This window comes from Charadrius vociferus, unplaced genomic scaffold (assembly GCF_000708025.1).
Source record: "Charadrius vociferus isolate BGI_N301 unplaced genomic scaffold, ASM70802v2 scaffold31, whole genome shotgun sequence".
Taxonomy (NCBI): Eukaryota; Metazoa; Chordata; class Aves; order Charadriiformes; family Charadriidae; genus Charadrius; species Charadrius vociferus.
The window spans coordinates 1,705,227-1,725,941 of record NW_009646966.1 but is presented as its reverse complement, the minus strand read 5'-3'; the positions used below and the strand labels follow the sequence as shown (position 1 = coordinate 1,725,941).

Below are 20,715 nucleotides of genomic sequence, written 5' to 3'. Positions count from 1 at the left end.
TACCACACCACGTTCATCCTTCTGCTCCTACTAGGATTTTTACAATTGACTTTAGTGTTGGGTCAGGATTTGGCCCATAAATTACGCCGAGAGAGTCCATACATTTCCTATGTATTCCAAACCCACAGTTTTATACTGCCCCTTGACTACCACCTTTGGAGCTGCCTAGTTCTGGAAGTACCTATAACTCAGCCAAGACCTCCTTTTTTTGACCTGGAAGCTTCTCTAGTGCCAGCCATAAACTTTGACAGTTTTGGCTGGCCTGAGCATCCAGGCACCAGGTTTCTGCGTGAGCCCCACAGGAAAAATGATGCTACCACCTTGCTAGATTTTGTTGTGGCCTGCTGGACAAGAATTTACGTGGCATCAGATGAAGCTGGGAGGTGACTTGTTCAAAACAAACAGGAGGAGAAGGTTCCTCAGACAGCCTGAAGCTAAGAGGTAGAACTACTGGTTCCAGGGTGTTTCCGATGCTGGAATTTTCAGAGATACAGACAAGTTCTTCTAAGTGATATTTGTTGAAAGTTATTAAATTCATAGCCACAAATCCAGCTTAAGAAGTCCTTGATCTGCAAAGGCCTGAAGATGGAAAAGATTTTCTGGTAGCAGTAGTATATTCTTTCCCTGATGTTGGATTCTTTGACAAAAACCAACTTTTAGCCATTGTTGGATACATGGTACAGGACTAGACGGACTTTTGGTTTGACTTACTAATATTCTCAAGATCTTAAATTAAAGAGACAATGGCAATCACTTCCTTTTTCTGTAGGAGCTACATCACTGAAGGAAAACCAATGAGATTCGTTCTTTGAAAGACGAATGACAGCAGTGCCTGTCTTTGCCCCTGCTTTCCAGAAAAAGGGTGGAACATTTCTTAGGGCTGGCTTTTCAGTGCTTCCTGCTGTGGATCTGTGGTTTTGGTTCCTGGTTCAAAGTTCCCAGTCTTCTCCAGGCACTTAGAGGAGCCTGGATGTTTAATTCTGAGTCTGATTTGCATTCTGGAAGTTTGTGAAAGGAAAAAGAAAGTCATGGGTTCTTACGAAGAGCTGTACTGCCACAGCTGAGATGGCAGCACTGGCAGAGTGAAGCTGAGGGAAAAGGGAGAAAGAGAAAAGCATCAGCTAGGGCACTGCTACCAGAAGAAATGTAATTGCAATCTAAGTCTGATTGATTTCAAGTGCCTATCTGTCTTTAGATGACTAAAGAAGACTAGTTTTTCAGATTCTAAATACCTGTGAAAATTATTTCTATGATTAAATCAACCCCAAAAGATAATAGAATAGTACAAAGCTACACTGTTTCTGAAAGGAAACCTCCAGGTGGGAAATTTCCTATACCTAAAAGGAGGAGTAATACTAGCAAGTCTGCACACCTTACTGTATGAGTAACACAGCACTAGCTTCAGTGTGCTTACAGATACGTAGGGAGCAGTGGATTTGAACATGACTAGTGCATTTCAGAAAGCATTTAGATAGAGCAATCATTGTCCTGCGTCCAGCCTGCAACCTTCGTGTTCTCTCCATGGTGTTCTTTCCAGGGTAAACCATGCACCATAGGTCAGATTTTTCTTGCTTACCCTTAGGCATCTAGATGAAGAGCATTTATTCAGTCCTTGAAGGTTCATCAATATCTCATGGAGATGGAGGAAATAGTTCATTCTGTTTCTCTCTCTCTTGGTTATGGAATAAGCCTAAATGAACAGTTTAGACCAAAGATCTGAATTCCAGGTGAATGAGGTGACCAGTGAGGTGATTCTCACCCTAGATCATGGGCTGGGCTGGCACAGAACATGTTCTGACTCTTGCCTAACATGTGGTGGCAGGCTGCCACTTTCTTTCATCTGTCTGCTACCATTCACAGGAGTTGGGGCAGTGTCACAGCTTAGCCCACAGTCAACATGAATGAAAGGGAGAGGACATGAGACTCAAGCAAAATTTGATGTGGTAATTCTTAAGCATTCTCACTGGAAACCAGCCACTAAAGGTGCTTTACCACCTTTGCATTTCCTGAAAATTATTTGAGATTTGCTAGTTTTCAGATTTACTTATAACAGGCAACTTACGTTGAGTAAAAGAGCACTGTAAAACTGTAATTTGTGCTAGTTATTTTTTCTTTTGCAGAACAGCCCACTGGAATATCTTAGTATTTGATGATTAACAGCTGTTAAGAATTATAATGTCTCTAAACAAAGCAGTGTCTCTACTGTTTTATTAGTGCCCTCATCTTTCTGTGGGTACTACAGAAAGATGTAAAGACTAAATTTTCTAATTAGCCTTTGATTCTTAGTCAGATCTCAAACAGATATCAACTGGTATAGTCACTTTAATTTCAACAATGTTAAATTTCACTATATTTGTATCAGCTGTCATCAGCTGAATTTATATCAGCTTCTGGTCTTGCATAATCTCTGTTGTGCGAATGATAAAAAAATCTCAGGTAGCCACGTTTTCTCTAACAATGGCCATTTGGAAAAAGCATGATAGCTCGTAGATTAAAACAAGAAAAATACAAAATTTAAAGCTGAGCTGAGCACAGTTGATAGTATTAAGCTGATTTTTATGAATTCTAAGGTAGATTACACAAAAATTGCAGTAACAGTGTATATTAAGTTTAATTTCCTAACTTAGAGACAATGAAAAAAAAATATCTTCCCTCTGGTTTTTGTGTGACAAAAAATTCTATTTTGTTATGCTTACGTGAGTGATCCCAAGTGATTACTTTACAAAATAGTTTTGAAAACTTCAGATGCTTCTTTTTCTATGGTCAGTAGTGGAAGGTCATCATAAGAATTCTGCAGGGATCTGCGCAAGGACCTCTGGTGTTCAATATATTTGTAAATGACCTGGGAAAGGTGAGTGAGAAAGATTGTTGATGATGAAATATTTCAGAGTAGAAAAGATAAAGGCCAACAGTGAGGAATGGCAGAAAGATCTTATCAGAATTCGTAAACAGGCAATAAATTAAGGAATGAAATTCTGTGGTAGTAAATGTAATGTGAAACACATGGGGGAAAAGTAAATCCCAGCTTCATATATAAATAGGATTGAGATTGTAGGGTTATGACAGTTCCATGCAAACATCAGTTCAGTACTCATTAGTGATCAAAACAAAATAAAATATTGTGAATTAATAGAGAAAAAAGAGTGAACAAATAATCGAAGACCATTTGCCACCATACAAGCCCATGGTTCTGCCACATCTTGAATACTGTGGGCCATTCTGGTCTCCTCATCTTAAAGACAGAACTAGGAGCAGGACTGAGGAGGCTTCAGAGAAGGACAAAAAGGAAATTCAAAGGTATGGGTATAGAATGGTGTCCGTACAATGATTATTTGTGTGACCCATAAGGCTGGTACTCAAGGCTGGGAAAGTGATCAATATTTGTTTACTACTATGAATAGGTATATCGTAGGCATGTACTGGTGGGCTAGAAGTAGGCTTCTTTATGTAGCTAGAAATCATCACATTTTCTACTCACTGATATTTGTAGAAAAAATATGTGAAGTGTAGCAGCAAATAAGGTAAGGGGGAGCATGGGAAATTTGGATAGAGACTGAATTTTCCATTTGGGGAATGAAGGGCCTCATAGAAGGCGGCAGGAGCCAGGTTCTAAACAAACAGAGGGAACATCTGTGGAACTCATTGCTGAAGGATGTTATGGAAGTTGAAAGCTTACAAAGGGTCAGAGTGGAACAATGCACAGAAGAGCAATCTACTGAGAGTTTCTGAAATGGAAAACATATACAGAAACAATATCAAGTAGAGGTAACTAGAAATATTTGGCATCTGGGAAGAAGTTAAGGGACTATCATAAGCTTGCCGTGTTCTTGCTCTTCAGGCATCTCTAATAGCTGCTGTTGGAGACGAGACTTTTTTTCTAAATGGGTCTTCAGTTTGATCCTGCATAGCCACTTTTGTGTTCTCAGTTGACACAGGATTTAAAATTCCATTCATCAGATTCATCTGAATTTGCATTTTTTGATTGACAAATCCACATCCTTATGCTTTTCACGTCATGTGGCAAAAAGGCTTATAAGTTAAAACCAGAGAGGGGTCTGTTTCTGTGAAATATTAATGCATTTGGGTTTTGGTGTTTGTCCTCCCTTTCCGAAGTGTCAGTTTGTAACAGATGCAAGTCCTTCACTGTGTTTCCCCCCCCCCAGTTATAATCATATCTCCATTAAATTTCATTCTCAGTTTGTTTGTTCCCAGTCAAATTTCTGTAGAATATTGGCTTTGACTTGTCTGGAAGTTATTCACCAAATAAAATATTTCCATGCCACAAGTAACTTTGTACAGTGTGTAGGCAGCTGTAGCAAGAAAAATTGATGAAAGTAGAAGAGTGAACTAGGTCCAGATTTTCCTCCACCCGTTGCATAAACAGGATTAATATGAGGAAACTGCATCCAGATAAAATTTTCTGAGCATTGCCCTGCCTTGGTAATGGTCCATCTTATAGTTATCTGCATCAGTATCCTCCTGCTCATGCTGTATCTGAGCTATCTGAGCGAGGAAAGAAGATTCTGAAAACTTTTATACAGAGCATATGCAAACACAGTGCTGCCAAATTCTTACAGTGCTATGCCAGCAAAAACGATTTTGGTTTTGATTAGTTATTTACCTGAAGAGAGAGATTTTCTACCTTGAGTATTAGATTGTTTGTTTACATTTTCATTTGCCCTCAAGTAGTCATACATTCGGAGGAATAAATACATAATTTCTAATCCAGTACTGTAATTATAGGTAATGAACTGTAATAAGGCTAGAATAAAAGGAAAAGAGTGAGAATCAAGAGGCATTCTCTACCTCTTTGAATGACTATTTTTTAAAATTTCAAATTGATCAGTCTTAAATTAATGTTAATATACCTATGGTTGATTTTATACTGAGAAGAGGTCCTAGATCACCACTTAAGGCCTTCACGGCTTCCTGAGATCCCTTTCCAACTTTGTTTTCTCTGCTCCAAATGTTCAGGTTTGACCTGACAAAGCATTCAGGGCTCAGTGTCTTGAAAGAGAACTCCAAAATTTCTGAGACATATAAACTGCTTATCCTTTAGGAACTCCTAAAAGAACTACAGATATTCATTAAAATGCATGTAATGATGTTAAACATCATCATAAAAAATTCTTCACCCTCAAAAAGGAGGATACGGAATCAATAGAGTATTCTATTTTAATAGAGTAAAAACTGAATTACAGATCAATTCCTGTGTCTTTTTTACCGATGCTTTGGGATATTGTGCCTAGTGAAACCATTGTCTTTGCTCATTCCTAGAAGCAGCAGAAGAAACGGAATAACAATTTGTCATTGTTTGTTGGAAAAGAGTTACCAGTCAGTCAGCTCCTTGTACCTTTTTGATATCAGTAAACTATACTAGGTAGTGAAAATTCGTACTTTCCATTAAAAGTACAAGATCGGAATAAAAAGGTCAGTCTGCTGTGCTTACTGAGTGCTTTTCCAATGACATTTGTAGCACTGGATAAGCATTTCTAAATCTTTTTGCTCCTTACTACTGTTCTATACAGACACTGCTGACATCATAATCGTTCAAAACCACTTCTAGCTATGCAGTCACGGAGGAAATCCCCCTCCTCAGCGAGAAGAAAACAAAACTAAACAAGGGATGCAAAGGCAGCACTCATCACCTCCCATGGGTAGAGCGATGTCCAACCAGTTCCTGAGAAAAAAATGGCTACTCCCCTCCCCCGACCCCTCTTTTTTCCTTTTAATTGCAAAGCCGATGTTGTGTGGTATGGAATATCTCTTTGGTTAGTTCAGGTCATCTGCTCGGTTGTGTCCCCTCCCAACCTATTGTGCACCCCTCCAATCTATTCACTTGAGGGACCAACAGAGTAAGAGGGAAGGCTTTGATGCTGTGCAAACACTGTTCAGCAAGAGCTAGAACATTAGTGTGTTACCAGGTTTTGGGTCAAAAGTCTAAACCACAGAACCGTGTAAGCTGCTCTGAAGAAAATTAACTCTACCTGAGCCAGTCCCAGTACAAGTTGGCCAAACTTTTCAATGCTTTGTCTAGGGGTGGCACTTGGCTGTGTAAAAGAAGGCAACTCTGGTTATAGTGAACTAATTGGTACGGTAGAGTATGGAAGTTTCTAAATTATATGCAAATATCCTCAAGGAAGAGGACAGAAAAGCCACCATAGAATTTGGGCTGCTCAGTGTTTCAGCTCTCCGCTAGCCATTTTAAATTGGCTCTTTTTTCATGCACTGCTAAAATAGGTCTATGTTTCAGTAAGCTGTCTTTCACACTACTAAGTGCAAAATCTCATGGATTTGCATGATCTTTCCTGTATTGCAGCCTTGTGGTTGGAAAGAAGAGAGGTGGAAGAAAATTGTGGATTAGTTCATGTGAAAATAACTGCTGCATTTGCAGAAATTCTATTACCCAGTGATGCTCTGTATTATTGGGTGTGCAAGTCTCCGAGGATACATATAGCTACTTTCTATAGCACATAGTATACTAACAGTATATGAAAAAGCAGTTGGCTGGAAAATGTTAGTGAAGAACAATGAATTCTAGAGCTTTTTTATTAACCCTTGTGGGCTGTTTTTGCTAGTGCTTACACAGACACTAGACTAGGGAGGGCGGCTTCAGGCCTTTAATCATGAATGCAGCCAGTTACCTACACTGAAAATCACAAACAGAGGTCTTTGAGCTAACTGAATGACCAGAAGTCTTTCAGGTATTACAAAATCAATGACAGTAACAATCAATTGTATTTGTTAGATGAGGTATGAAGCAGTATAGCATGCATGGAATCTGAATCATCCATTTCCATGAAATATACTGGCTTTCAAAAAAACACACGTATTGGATCAGTCAGCAGCTATTTCAGAAAAAAACCTGCTTCTTTTCCTTGGTGTTCAGCTCTATACATCTGAAAAAAAAGAGACCTTCCCTCTAAGAGGTTTTTATACTGTTACGTCTTATGACATGGAACTTGTAGTGTAATCCTATGAAATGTAAATCATTGGAAGCATAAAGGAAAAACAAGCTGTGAGCCAAGAAAAATACAGTGGTAAGCAATCTGTATCCTACCTACAGATTGCAGGTATACTAGCTCTGCTAGCTAACTGCTTAGATTCATAGCAGGTTGACAGATTCATGCTAGACAGGCACATTTTTCCTTTTAACCACATTTCTCTTCTTATTTTGCACTCCTTCCCCATATGCCACAGCAAAATTATATTCTGAGTCTCTTTTCTCTCTCCCTGTGACATCTTCATTGCTGCTTCATTAACCAGTGCACCATCAGTGCATTTCATTACAGCTTCTCTCCTGGCTCACTGTGTTGATGCTAAGATGCAGCTACAAACTAGCTATCAAAATTCTAGCCTGTGTTTTAATCCTTCCTTCCATTCAAAAGAGGAGGAAGTAATCTTTTTGGCACCATCCTAAATAAAACCCGTATTTTATCTATTACCCTTACTGGCCCACCAACCTGAAATGCACTGGGGAGGAATAGTGGAGGATGTGACAGATTTATTTACCTATATTTATTTGTTTACTGTAAAAGGCTGGGGGCACACCTCCTATGTGATCAGTGTATTAAGACAATTTAGACTGATTTTATGTATGTGCTTTCAACTGACCTTGAAAAAGTACTGAAGTTAATGAAAGCGTGCTTCAATTCCATGATTGTGAGGAAAGGAAAAGGCCATTCTGTGATAGATATCCTCCGTAACATATACCTCCCGTTGTACCGGTAGGAAGGGGCCGTGATTTAAATACTAACTGGTTTCCAATGGGTTTCCTGGGTTGGGAATACACTCAATTGATTTTTAAGTGAAGAGAAAGATATAACTGCAGTATGATAGGAGCGCGTAAATCAGTGCCAGAACACAGAGGAATAAAACGGACATTCAGAATCTCCTATATAGCCATGAAAAGGGAAATAAGAAGCTTGATGGTCTCTTCAGAGCAGTCCAAATGTTACAAACTGTGGCAGTGTGTCTGGTGCGAACTTTTAGGGAGAATGGGACTAAGGGCGTTGTCGGTCCCTTCGCCTCCACCGGCTGCCCCCTGCCAATTCCAGCCCTCCCTGCTATGCTCCGTCAGAGCTCTCTACCAGTGCTGCATGTTAGACAGCTGCGAGGCTGCATCTGTTCTCTGTTTTCCACACAATTAAGGCAAAGAGAAAAAATATAAATAAGACAAATTGCTCTGACACTAAATTCTGTGAAAATCTATGTCTGAAATTTATGATTCTGTAGGAACTTGGTGCAAGATTTTGTCTTTTTTAAAAGTGTGATTTGGCAGGATTTTTTTATTGCTACTTTTAAATTGGTGGCCCTATTTTTCTTGTAAATACACAAATGACTTTCTGTCTTGCACAGGTCACTTTTTGGTTTGGGGATGAAGGTGTAAAAAAGGAAGTGAAGAAGGGAAAATGCATGTCATACTGGATACAGACAAGGCAAATCGGTAGCTAATCTGTAAGGGACTATAAGAAAGGACTGTGGCTCCTCTTGCATTAATCAAGGTACAGCGCACAGTATGTACAGCTGTCGACACAAAACTCATTAACATTTTCATTATTCTGTTATTTATATTGCAGTCGTGACTGAAGGTCCCAGTCAAGAACACAGACCAATATGTACTCATAAAAGGAGTGGGAAAATTATATTACTATTATTATATTTATAATGACACGGACTCTGAGCATGGTCAGGCTGGCACCACCAAGACAGCACCCTGACAGTGGGCTCCAGGGGCAGCAAAAATAAATGAATGTGACTGACGTGGAAGACACAGTCACTTTGCAGAGAGAACGTTCAAGCAAGAGGGTTTCACTCTGAGATAAGAAATAGCCACTGAAAGGCACATACAGACTGCAGAATGACATGGTTGTGTACCTTACTTTTTGCAGTACTTCATGACATACTCATCACTTAAGGCATCATAACAGAAGTAGCTTTCAGGCTGAAGAATAAAGTGAATGGCTGGGATTAAATCTGAAGGCCGGTGTAAAAGAATGGCAAAGGAGAATTAAATAATAACTAATTGGAAAGAAGAGGAAAATAGATGTTTCTGTTTTGTTTTACTGAGTACATAGATGTAATGTAATTTCTCAATAAAAAATAAATTCCGTATTATTTTGAAATCTGATCATTTTGGTCTCAGGTGGGAATGGTGGGCTTTGTATTACATATCTCAATATATCCTTTCTTTCTTCTTCCCTTCTTTTTTTTTTTTTTTTTTTTTTTTTTTGTTTAGGATGCAGCTTTGCCGTATTCCCTTTAACTCATGCAATATAAACCCTTACTTTTTTTTTTTTTTTTTTTTCCCAGGTTACCTGTGCAAATTTAACAAATGGAGGAAAAACAGAACTTCTAAAATCAGGAAGCTCCAAATCCACACTAAAGCACATATGGACAGAAAGTAGCAAAGACTTGTCCATCAGCCGGCTTCTGTCACAGACTTTTCGTGGAAAGGAAAATGATACAGATTTGGACCTGCGATACGATGCCCCAGAAACTTATTCTGAGCAAGATCTCTGGGACTGGCTGAGGAACTCCACAGACCTACAAGAGCCTCGGCCCAGAGCAAAGAGACGGCCCATTGTCAAGACTGGGAAATTTAAGAAAATGTTTGGCTGGGGCGATTTTCATTCCAACATCAAGACTGTGAAGTTAAATCTGTTAATAACGGGGAAAATCGTTGACCATGGCAATGGGACGTTTAGTGTTTACTTCAGGCATAACTCCACTGGTCAAGGGAATGTATCTGTGAGCCTAGTGCCCCCTACAAAAATAGTGGAATTTGACTTGGCACAACAGACCGTGATTGATGCCAAAGATTCGAAGTCCTTTAACTGTCGAATCGAGTATGAAAAGGTTGACAAGGCTACCAAGAACACACTCTGCAACTATGACCCTTCAAAAACCTGTTATCAGGAGCAGACCCAGAGCCACGTGTCATGGCTCTGCTCCAAGCCCTTTAAAGTAATCTGTATTTACATTTCCTTTTATAGTACAGATTATAAACTAGTACAGAAGGTGTGTCCTGATTACAACTACCACAGTGACACACCCTACTTCCCATCAGGGTGAGGACCAACACGTGTCTGAGACTGAAGCCTGGGGAATAAAAGAGGTCGTATGACAGGGCTGTAACCTCAAGGAAGAAGGCCACATCTATTGCCTGGAATGTGTCTACCCGCTGCTGCTGATGTCAAATGGCTGCAAATACGTTAGTGGAAAACAATCTAATGTAATTTTTGCCCAGTCAGCTCCATGTATCAATCTAGTTGTAAATCACTATGGATTTGAAATAAAACCACCATACACATACACAGAGACACACACTCTTTTCAGCTCACATCTGTTGAGGTTCCTGTTAAGAGAGCTTTCATTGTCTGATATCTAAGGTTTCAGGATAACCTATCATCAAGCAAAATGGATTAACTAGACAGAGAATGGTTTCTAACGCAGACTGTTATGGAAATCTCTTTGAAAGTCCTTTGAGTACATGCCAATCAATAATCCCCACTCATGCATTCTACTGCTTGGAGTAGCTGTACTGGTAAATAATACTGTAGGAGTAAATACTTGTTAAAATGGGAAAAATGTGTGTCTAGAGTTCAGTTTTCCTTATTATACGAACACAGCAAAGCATCGTGACTTTTTTCCAGCATACAGTAGGCACATTCGAGGTGGTGTTAGGTGGCTCTTTTTCCGTGGAGCGAACCTGTTACTAGTAAAGATGGGCAAACATTTGGAATTTACATGTGGGCAGACTATCTGTTTTCATGTTTCTCTGACTCTTTAAGCTCTGATTCTTTAAACCTGGTTGAGTTTAGGCCAGCTAAGCTACTTAAAAACTCTCCAACTGATCTCTAAGAAGGAAAATGCCTGGCGGAGAACATGTAAGTTATAAGTGGCTGTCTTATCTTTATTACAAAATATTGTAACAAATTCAATATCCTAGTCTTCATTTGTATGAATGGTTTGTATTGTACATAATTTAACCAGTGTTATTTGAGCTGCTTATTAATATTAACTTGTAATTGTCTCTCTGCTTGTTATTGGTTAAAAACAATCAAGGAAATGAGGAATCCATTTTATCAATGTAGCTGTAAACTCCATTAAAAGACAGAACTATGTACAAAGCATTTATTCAGCTAAAGTATTGTTGAGAGCTATACATATACAACATTACAGTCTGTCTGTATTTAGATATTTTATTTCCAGAGAAAAAAAAAAATGAACTGTACATAAAAATAAAAAATCTTAAAGTTGAGTTTCAATATGTACTGTGCAGATAGTAGTTTAAATGGTTCTGACAAGTGGACAACACTCCAAGTCTGACATGGTTTTCAATCTTGTCTCTTTGCATATGTACATATATATACATATATTTATAAATCTCTGTGTGTGCATGTTTGTGCGTGTATATGTACATGTGTGTGGTATGGGTGCAAACACATATAGACATATATGTAGAATATATAGAAATTTCTTGGGCCCTATTCCTAGCAAGCAGATCTCAATTACTGAAGGATCTTGCTAACTTGAGAGGATGCCTCCACTCGGATAAGAAACTACAGGAGCAGGGCTTTCTTTAAAGTGATGCATTATCGTTTAGAAGTGGGGAAACATGGAGCCACTCTCTGTGTACACAGGCCTGCCTTTGCCTTAATTTTAGCCTCCTCTGAGGCACTGATCTCTCTTTGTGGAATGAAGAGATCCCTTTTTATGGTACGAGCGAATTTTCTTCCTATCAACAAAAAGCTCATAGCTTTTATATATTTTTTCTTTTGTGTATAGTGGCATGCTTCACCCCCAGCATCAAGATAACCAGCAACTATAACAAGTCCATGCCTAAAAGAAGGCTGCCCAAAGAAGGACTCAGTATTTCATCTCATGTCTTTCAGAATTACCATTCTTGGCAATGCTGCCTTCCCCCTTCCACCCTCACCCCCAGGTTCTGTGATCTCGTGTCAAAGCTGTAAACGCAGATATGGGTCAGCTTTCAAATATGCACAGCATCATGAACAGCTTCTCCAATGTCCCCACAAACACTCCACTAATGTTTCAAGAAGTGAGAAGTTTGAAACAACTTCCAGTTGTGGAGCTGAGATGTGCAGAACCTAAATGTGAATGAAACAAAGCAAATGGATAACATTATTGATTAATAAATATTTTCCCATTGATGTACAAGTAGGAGAGGAGACTTTCATATTATTATTGCTTTGGCTTATTTGAACAGATATGCGTGTAGGAATTTCTTCATTGCATATGATGTTTCCCGGGACAACCTTGTGACCCTGGACCCTGTGTAAATTTGGAGAAAGAAATGGTCCAAGCCATACAGTCCAGATTCTGATCTCATTCAGGAATATGCTGAGATACCTTTTTTTTTTTCTTCAACAGGAATTGTGATTATACTGGTAGTGTTTTCTCATTTGTGCTCTATGGAAAGTTAATTTGTGCTATGACCAAGAATAAAATCTTGGCTATGTTAAACTCAATGGGAATTTTGCTATTGAGTTCAGTTCAAATTTCCATTGAATAGTATGTAGATTTCCAGTGTTAAATACGATTAGAAATATTAGCAATCTGTTATTATGAGTGAGCATTACACACTTTGTGTTCTCATTTATATTTCTGAAAAATTGATGTAAAATACTATTACTGTTACAGTTTCATTATTTCCTTTCATTTTTAGAACTTCCCATAAATATATGAAGTATATACATTCTTTTCATATATATAGATATCGACTTTTCAAGTAACATCAATACAAAAAGGAATTATTCATCATGCAATGGTTTTGATCCTTTTAACTGTGGTAGTTGGTACTTTATCTGCCTCTGTTACAGTCAGTCATTGTTTTTTAGTCTTAAGCTGTTGGAGAACTTGCTATTATTCATAAAAACTCTTGAGTTTTAACTTGGAAGAGTTCTTTTGGTGATCTGGTTGTGAAAAAGTGATCTAATATCAAAATATATAGTGTGTTACTTAGGTGCAAGTTCACTGCATTTCATTCAATCTCTTGGGGAAATATTTTGTGTTGACTAATTTTGTTAAAGAATGGTTTTGGTTCTGCCATTCGAGAAAGGAATTTAATGAACATGAACATGTTAATTCAGTTAAACAATGTACGTATGAGTATCTGGGTCTTGGACATGAACAATGCCTTAATGGAGTGCTAGGCCAGGCAAATGTTGTCTCACTATAACTCACTAATTCTAGACGTAATAAAGATGTATATCTCTAAAGGTATATTTTTAGGATTAAAGAAGGTTGAGTTATTTATTTGTAGAAAATGAAGAGACTGGTTTTGTTCACTTTTTTTTAAAAAAACCCAACATTTAAAGCATGCTTTGTGTCTTATTGTCACTACATAGAAAAGTCACAAATAGGGATATTTTAATGAAACCAATTATTCCTGGTGCAAAGATACATGGATCATGTACATGAGCAAAGATCAACATATTAAACTTGCCTTGGATGGGTCAGTGATAGAACTTATGCGTCAGCTTCTGTGCTTTTGAAAAAACACAACCAGGATACAGAAAACTGGCAGTTTTACATTGCAAAAATCACTGATCAAAGTTCTAAATACTGATGGAAAGCTGGAAGATTTTAATTTGTTAGTTTTATCAAAATACTTCAGTATGGGACAGAAAATATACTTTCGTCCCTCCTTATGAAGTCACTTGTAGAGTTTTAGCCCTTTCTCTCCTTTTGCCAAGTTTGCGTGGACAATAAGCAAACTAATGAATTCATCTTTACAAACCCCTTGTCTTTCAAAGTTTCCCTTACTTAAAAAATATGTCAGAAACTGTTGTAATTTACTGTACTTATTTACAATGAACTAAGAAATATTCAAACTCCATTTATAGGAGAGTAGAATAGAAGTCTTGGAGTGGTCTGGTGCATATTAGCCTAGAGATTTAAGTAATACTATTCAAGGGGTTTAGTCAGAGGGCAGTTTTACTGTGATTAAATCATTACATCCTTATGCATTCTCCAAGTCCTGTCATGTAACTTGGGATCCTGTAGGAATACCATAAACTACTCTGAAAATGATGTGTTAGAGAATTGTGAATGAAAACAGGGATTACAAAATATCTGCTACTTTTATAGGAAAACTGACCTAACGCTGAGGCGTCTGCTCTAAAGAATTATTCTTCACCAGAAGACACTAAAGTGCAGTCAGCATCGTATTGGTCCTCCATGTCCTTCTGTGACAGAGGTGGTCAAACTGTATCTGACTGCATGTAGAAATGGAAAAGAATCTTGTCTCTGGTGATCTGTTCTTAACTGTCTAACATTGCCAGAGACCTCAAATGGCTGCATCAAAGATCTGTTGTTCTAGGAGCCGCATAATACAGAAATGTGTACAATACCTGTTCAGAAATAGTTTTGATGCCAAGAATTCCCAATTTTCAAAACAGTGTACTGCAGATTTCTTGTAAATTAGGTATTTATAAATTTGACGCATATTGTTTATGAAAGTAGTTTTTATAAAAAAATAAGCACAGTTCACAAAAAAAATTCCATTTCTCATATATACACTAATGAAATACAAACATTCCTGAACCTTTGAAAAACTTTTGATTTCACTGTATCAGACTGGAATCCATGAGAAGTGAAGAAACTGATTCATTTTGTGCATGTATTAAAAGATTGAAACCTTGATGGTCATTTGTACTAAAGTCCTTTGATGAGTTACCCTGTTACTGCTTTAATGTAAAAAGTATTTTTTTTCTTTTTTTTTTTTTTTTTTTTAAGAATGGGCAATATCTTACTGAAATTACATCAAAATTAATTAATTTTCTAGTTAAATTTGAAGAAGTCAGTGTCTATGGATAAGGTTAACACTTTTTGCTGTTTTTGAAACGAGACCTCATTAAAATTAAACTGTCATTTGTAAAGATACAGTAAATTGCAGGAAAGCCCAGTGTGCTTCCAGATCTGTTAATCATAGAATATAAGTAAAACGTGATTTGGCAGAGGCATAAATAACATGAGACCTTCAATTCCTCATCTAGGTCACAGTGAATCTAAAACGAGATGCAAAAGCCTACTTAGAAACAGGTAACTTGAGGAAAAATGAGGTCAATTATAGAGCATGAATAAAAAGTCATATTAATTCTTACAGTATTCAATATCTATGGTTTTAGTGAAATTTATTGTGTCATATTTATGAGGCATCTTTGAATTTCTTGAGTGGAAGTACAATTTTGTCTAGCTATAGAGTGGGGAGGTCTCGAGGATAAAGCTGGATTTTTTTGCAAGGAAGTTTCAAAAATTGCAACATACTCCCTCCAGCGACAAATATGCTGGACTCCATTCTACATGCTGCATTTAGAATCCAGAACTGTTATTGCTGATGGTGAACAAAACAGAAACGATAGAGCTTGACTGGCAGCGAACATGGTGATCTTGGATTCATGACAGTTGTATTTGGTTGAGATTTTTTGGCTTTGTTTCTGTTTTTTGTTTGGGTTTTTTTTTGTGTGTGTGGTGTTTTGGTTTTTTTTTTGGTTTTTTTTGTTTGTTTTTTTTTTTTTTTTAATCTAGAGGTATAGGAAAGGCATTTGCGTAGCAATCATTCATTTTAACAATCCAAATGTGAAGGTCACTGTATGAAATAGACTGATATATAGCTGTGTGGCATTAGGTGGACTAGTCTTTATTTTGCTAATGACCTGTAGGTCATGCCCGGTTAATGTCAGTAGCAACACAGCTTGTGTGTCAATGAGACTTTGACAAGGAGATTCCCAAATGAATCTTCCATGACTTAAGAACAATTAATGAAAATTTTAGCTGATGAGCTTCAGTAAGTTAGCTGTAGCCCTTTGGAAAACAGGAGTAATAATCTCTATTAGATATTTGATGCAAAATTTGGACTGTGTTTTTCTCAAGAACTCACCAGTGTTTTTCCAGTACCATCCTATATTATGGAATGATAATATCTTCTCTGTGTACCAAAGACTTACTTATTGGCCACCATTTCTTTAATCATAACTATTATAGTGAGAAATGTTTTATTAAGTAGTCTCTCCCTTTTCCAATAAAGTATTATTTTCTCAAAGTTTTTCTACTGTTGTTCCACAAGTGTCGAGCAACCTTCTACTTTTTTACCCTGAAGACTATACTGTTACTGAATTTAGACCCCTGAAAGAAGGTTTTTCCTCCTATTGAGATAAAAGCATCCCTTTCTTTTATTCATGGGAATCTTACAAATTTTCTCCATTTAGATCATTTTGCTAATTGCACAAGTATTAGCTGTAAAGTTGCCTTTCATTAGCCACTCCAGAACTGTGCTGGTCTTTTCAGTACGACTCCCATTTCCTCAGTCTCTATTACAGTTAAATGCTACAAATGAATGCAATATTTGAGATGGAATCCCAACGATAAAAGGTCTCATCACCTTTCTCTGATGAATTTCCTCCATCTTCATAGTTACAACGGTCTCTCTCAGGTCTCAAACTACAAAAAATTTGCTTCTCATGAGCTCTCCACTTTTATTTCCGATTCAAATGGCAAGACTTAATCATACTGTTTTCCAGTGTTCTTTCTCATTGAGCATTTGAGTTTTGAAGTAGCAGTCTTCAGATATCTTAGTAGCTGCTTTCGCACACCACTATTTTCTGCAGCTCTACCTCTTTAGGCCCATTTTTAATACACTTCTAACCTCACAGATGTAAGAATCACCTGTGAACTTCATTAGCAAATTACTCAGACCTACTTCTAGATTTCTACTGGGATGTCTATGTAAGCAATAGTTTATTGTTCTTTTCTGACTGATTTCTGGTGTGCCTTTTGCCCTGCTTGATGTTTTTTTCTTACTCTACTTTTTGTTTAAATCATTTTGCTTGTTTCAGATCACATGCGAGTAGTGCTCCACACTAATGTGTTTTACACATAGGAGTGGATGAGATATATAATTACATATTTTACTAAAATTGAGCTAATGAGATGATTGCATTAACTCATTTAGAAATAGTAAGTAACAAGTTGTAGTGGTACTCATAATTAATCTCAGGTAAAGATTTAAGTATGCCATAAAAAATAAGTAGGTACTTTATTCATAGGGCTGGGAACTGATGTAAAGAAAGTTGTTGCCTGTGTCTAAATATCACTGAAAGGCAAAGTGATTTGCTTGGAGGTAGAACAAATCAATAATAGAATTTCACAGCATTTCTAATAAATTCACACTATTTCCATTTAGTTTCCTGCTATTTCTTACATGTTTCTAGGTAGTGGGCTAATATACAGTTGTAATTGCAAACCTGTAGGCTTATTCTATTCCTTCCACTTACATTCGTTCTCCCCCAGATATTATTAACATTATTTTAAAAGGCTTTACATTTTGTTCCCTTTGCTACTCATACAGCTTAGAACATCTGCTGGCTGGTCTCCAAGAGAAGGCAAATAACTTTCTGTTGTTATAATTTCCCCTTTCACATTTTGAATTTCCAAATTTCCAGATCTTTTCGTTTATCCAGTCAGCATACTTTAAATTTACTCTCCACCCTTTCCCTAGCAGGTGCAGATTTTTCATCTCCCAGTTTTTGATCTTTTCCATCTGCTGTCTCTGTGGAAGAGAAATGCAGTCAACTCAAAGACTTCTTTTTTCAGGTTAGCTGGGTCCTAATATAAGGTGTGTTGAACTCATTATAACACACAAGCTGTAAATTCAGTATAGAACCTGTTCAATGGTGCAAATTATATATAGAAAGCCAATTATATAATCAAATGCAAATGAATAATAAAACAACACATAAATATAAGCATAATTTTATGTATAATTGTAAACATCATGTTTATTTATTATTCTTTTCAATGATAATTATAATATTATAATATCTTTTTACATATAGAGAAGACAAGGAAGGTAAGTTAGATGAGACACTGAAAACTGGGTGGTAAATGATCAGACATAAAATTTGAGTCCCAGTAACTTGCTCTCAGGCTTCAATCAATAGATGTTGCTGCCCTGCAGGTAATTGCAAAGAATATATTCGAGCCAAGTACAGGCCACTAGAAGGACTACATTTTAGAGTGACTGCTATAGATATAAAGAGATAAATGAAAGGGAGATGCAAAGCTGTCTAATTCTGAACTCCTGTGTAGAAAAAGGTTCAAGAATGTTTAGACCACAGTTAAAGATGGTTATCTAAATTATGAATTGTTTTTAGGACTCTCCAGTGTTCTTGATTCCTTGTTTTCTCAAGGTAATCTGGCCCAAAACTCAGCCAGTATTTCTCAAGCCATATAATCTTGTGTCCTTTCCTCAAGGGAAGCTGTTCTTGAACTCTCTCACTTTCTCTCTTTCTCTTTCTCTCTGTTTTTCTCTTACTCTCGTTCTTGCTTATAGAACTGGTATGCCTTGATGTTAGAAATGGAAGTAAGAAACCTATTTCTCCTTGCTCTTATTGTTGACCTGGTCTTGTACCCCTCAGGTTGGTATACCTCAATGCTTCCAAAAGGCTAGTACTGAAAATAACCATTACAAATGAAGAAATTATTTCTTTCCAAAACCCATTGGACTGAAAAAATAAGCAGGAGGTTCTTTTATAGAATTCTTTTACACCTTTTAAGGCTGTTGCCAGACTCCGCTATCGTTTTTCTACGCTAAGTAGTCTCAGCATGTTTGACTGCATTCCTGTGACTGCTCTAAAACTTGCCTACCCTTTCAAGTGTGGAACCCCAAAGAAAACAGACTGTTCTGGTTGATGTCTTACCAACAGTGATAAAAGCAGAATATGAATAATTCTCTTATTTTTCTTTCTATATACTAGTAACATTGCTGTATGCACGCCAATGTCGTAGTTATTCTTCACGGTTTATCACTCTGCTGGTTATGCTGACTACAACTTGCTTACGCAGTAATGCTGTCTAACCTGTAATTCCACGTTTTCTGTTTGTGCATTTGATTTTTTTTTTCCTGCCTAAGGGAGCATTTACACTGGTAAATTGCAGTCAGATAGGGTACAAATTTACAGCACGCTAGCTTCTCTGTGCCAGCTTCCCCTGTGGATACTTGTAGCCTGCACTAATGCCGGCTCTGTGCAACATGTGGAGTAGACGACATCACACAGAGCTATACTTACTGCTTAGCAAGAGTGTCAGCGTGAAAAGTTAGTACGCAGCAGCAAGTGTACTGTAAATTCATGCTTTAGTTTGCTTTGCTAACCTGCTCGTGCAGACAAGCCCCAAGTGTAGTCCTCCGCACTTGTCTCTGTTGAATATCCTGTTATTGATTTCAGACCATTCCTCCCATGTATCAAGATGATTTTGGTATTCAATAATGTATCCCTCTCCTCCCCTTTTCTCTTTCAAAGTTACAACATCAGCTCTTCATAGTCTTTAATGATATTGTAAATCATTGCAAGATGGCACAGGTGGCGTCTTAACATTGCCAGAATAACCAAGATGGCATTTTTACAGTTATAGTTTTTAGACTACAATCACTCAAGTTTAAAGAAACAATTATTTGGGGACCAAACAGAAAACTCACCAGATTATTCACTAGAAGAGATAACTTTCATGTGTTGAGGGAATGAGATACTTTTATCATTCATCTGCTTTTCGGAGGAAGGTCATACACTTTAAACCTTAAGTAGATTTTTGTGTGTAAAGACAAGGCATAAAAATGTTTCTCTTGCAACTAGCAACTGTTATTAAAAGCCTAATTCCTTCTCATATTAATGAGTGAAATAATTCTTCAGAGGAGGATATCCGTAGTCTCTTTGGGGTTTATGATCACAGTTCCTAATGGATTAGAAGTAGCCCTTACCCCTGGGCTGTTACTATGTATGTGTTACAATCTTTGTCTGAATCAGAGGTTCCAGTCTGGGGAATGGCTTTTGTACAAGTCTAAGACAAGGTCCTACATTTTAATGGGTACCATATGCCTAAGAGAAGCTATGCAGGGTTGCATTATATGTTAATGCAACCTTCTCGTCAAAGCAAGGATTTTAATCTTTGTAAAGACTATTCCATTTTGATCATCATTAAGTTTTGGTCATTTAGTTTTAAACTGAGTTTGATGCTTCTTTTTGAAGTTTTAACGGCAAATATTGGGAAGACTTGCAGGCAGAGACAGACCTGGCCAGTGCTCTGATCAGAATGGATGTGAAGAGGAAGCCATATAGCTGCATTAACACACTCTCCTATGCTGATAAACCTCTGTAACAGGTTTGAATGTGAAAACATCACTGAGGTGATACAGTTGCACAGGTTTCAGGCTGGAGGGAGGTAAGTTCACAGGATAGGGAAAGTCAGTTGAAGCATGGCTATAAAAAAATACATGACCAAATTTGTGGATCCTGGACTGGAACTGAGGAAGTGATTTCATTCAACACCAGTCTTGTTTCTGCAGATTTCTGGTAAAAGAAGTTTTCTGTTTCTTCTCCTGGCCTGTTGTCTCCAGCCACTCAGTCTTACCTTTGTCTCAGAACCAGATCTTATGGCAGCTGCAATATAAGTTCAATCAGCCCTCAGTCCTTTTTTTCCTTCAAGGAACTGAACAAATATTTCCTTTTGAAAATATACAGGGTTCATCCTCACCATTCCTATGAGAACTGTTTGGTTACAACACTTGTCTAGAAAGTGGAAGATGTGAATTCAGTTCTCTACTTTGTCAACTTCCCCACTGTAGCTGCATTTTCCAAGGCTACAATTCCTTTCCTTTTCTGTTCTGTGTGCTCTGAAAAAGTCTATCAGATTGAA

General features: G+C 37.5%; 1 protein-coding gene across 1 annotated transcript in view; it reads left to right on the top strand.

Moving 5' to 3' along the window:
* NXPH1 (neurexophilin 1) overlaps positions 1–11,272 on the top strand; it is a 141,043-nt gene extending 129,771 nt beyond the window's left edge. The window contains exon 2 of the mRNA XM_009895334.1: positions 9,313–11,272. Coding sequence (XP_009893636.1) covers positions 9,313–10,074 — 762 coding nt within the window. The 3' untranslated portion in view covers positions 10,075–11,272. The remainder of the gene's footprint in view (positions 1–9,312) is intronic.
* Positions 11,273–20,715: the final 9,443 nt, after the last annotated feature.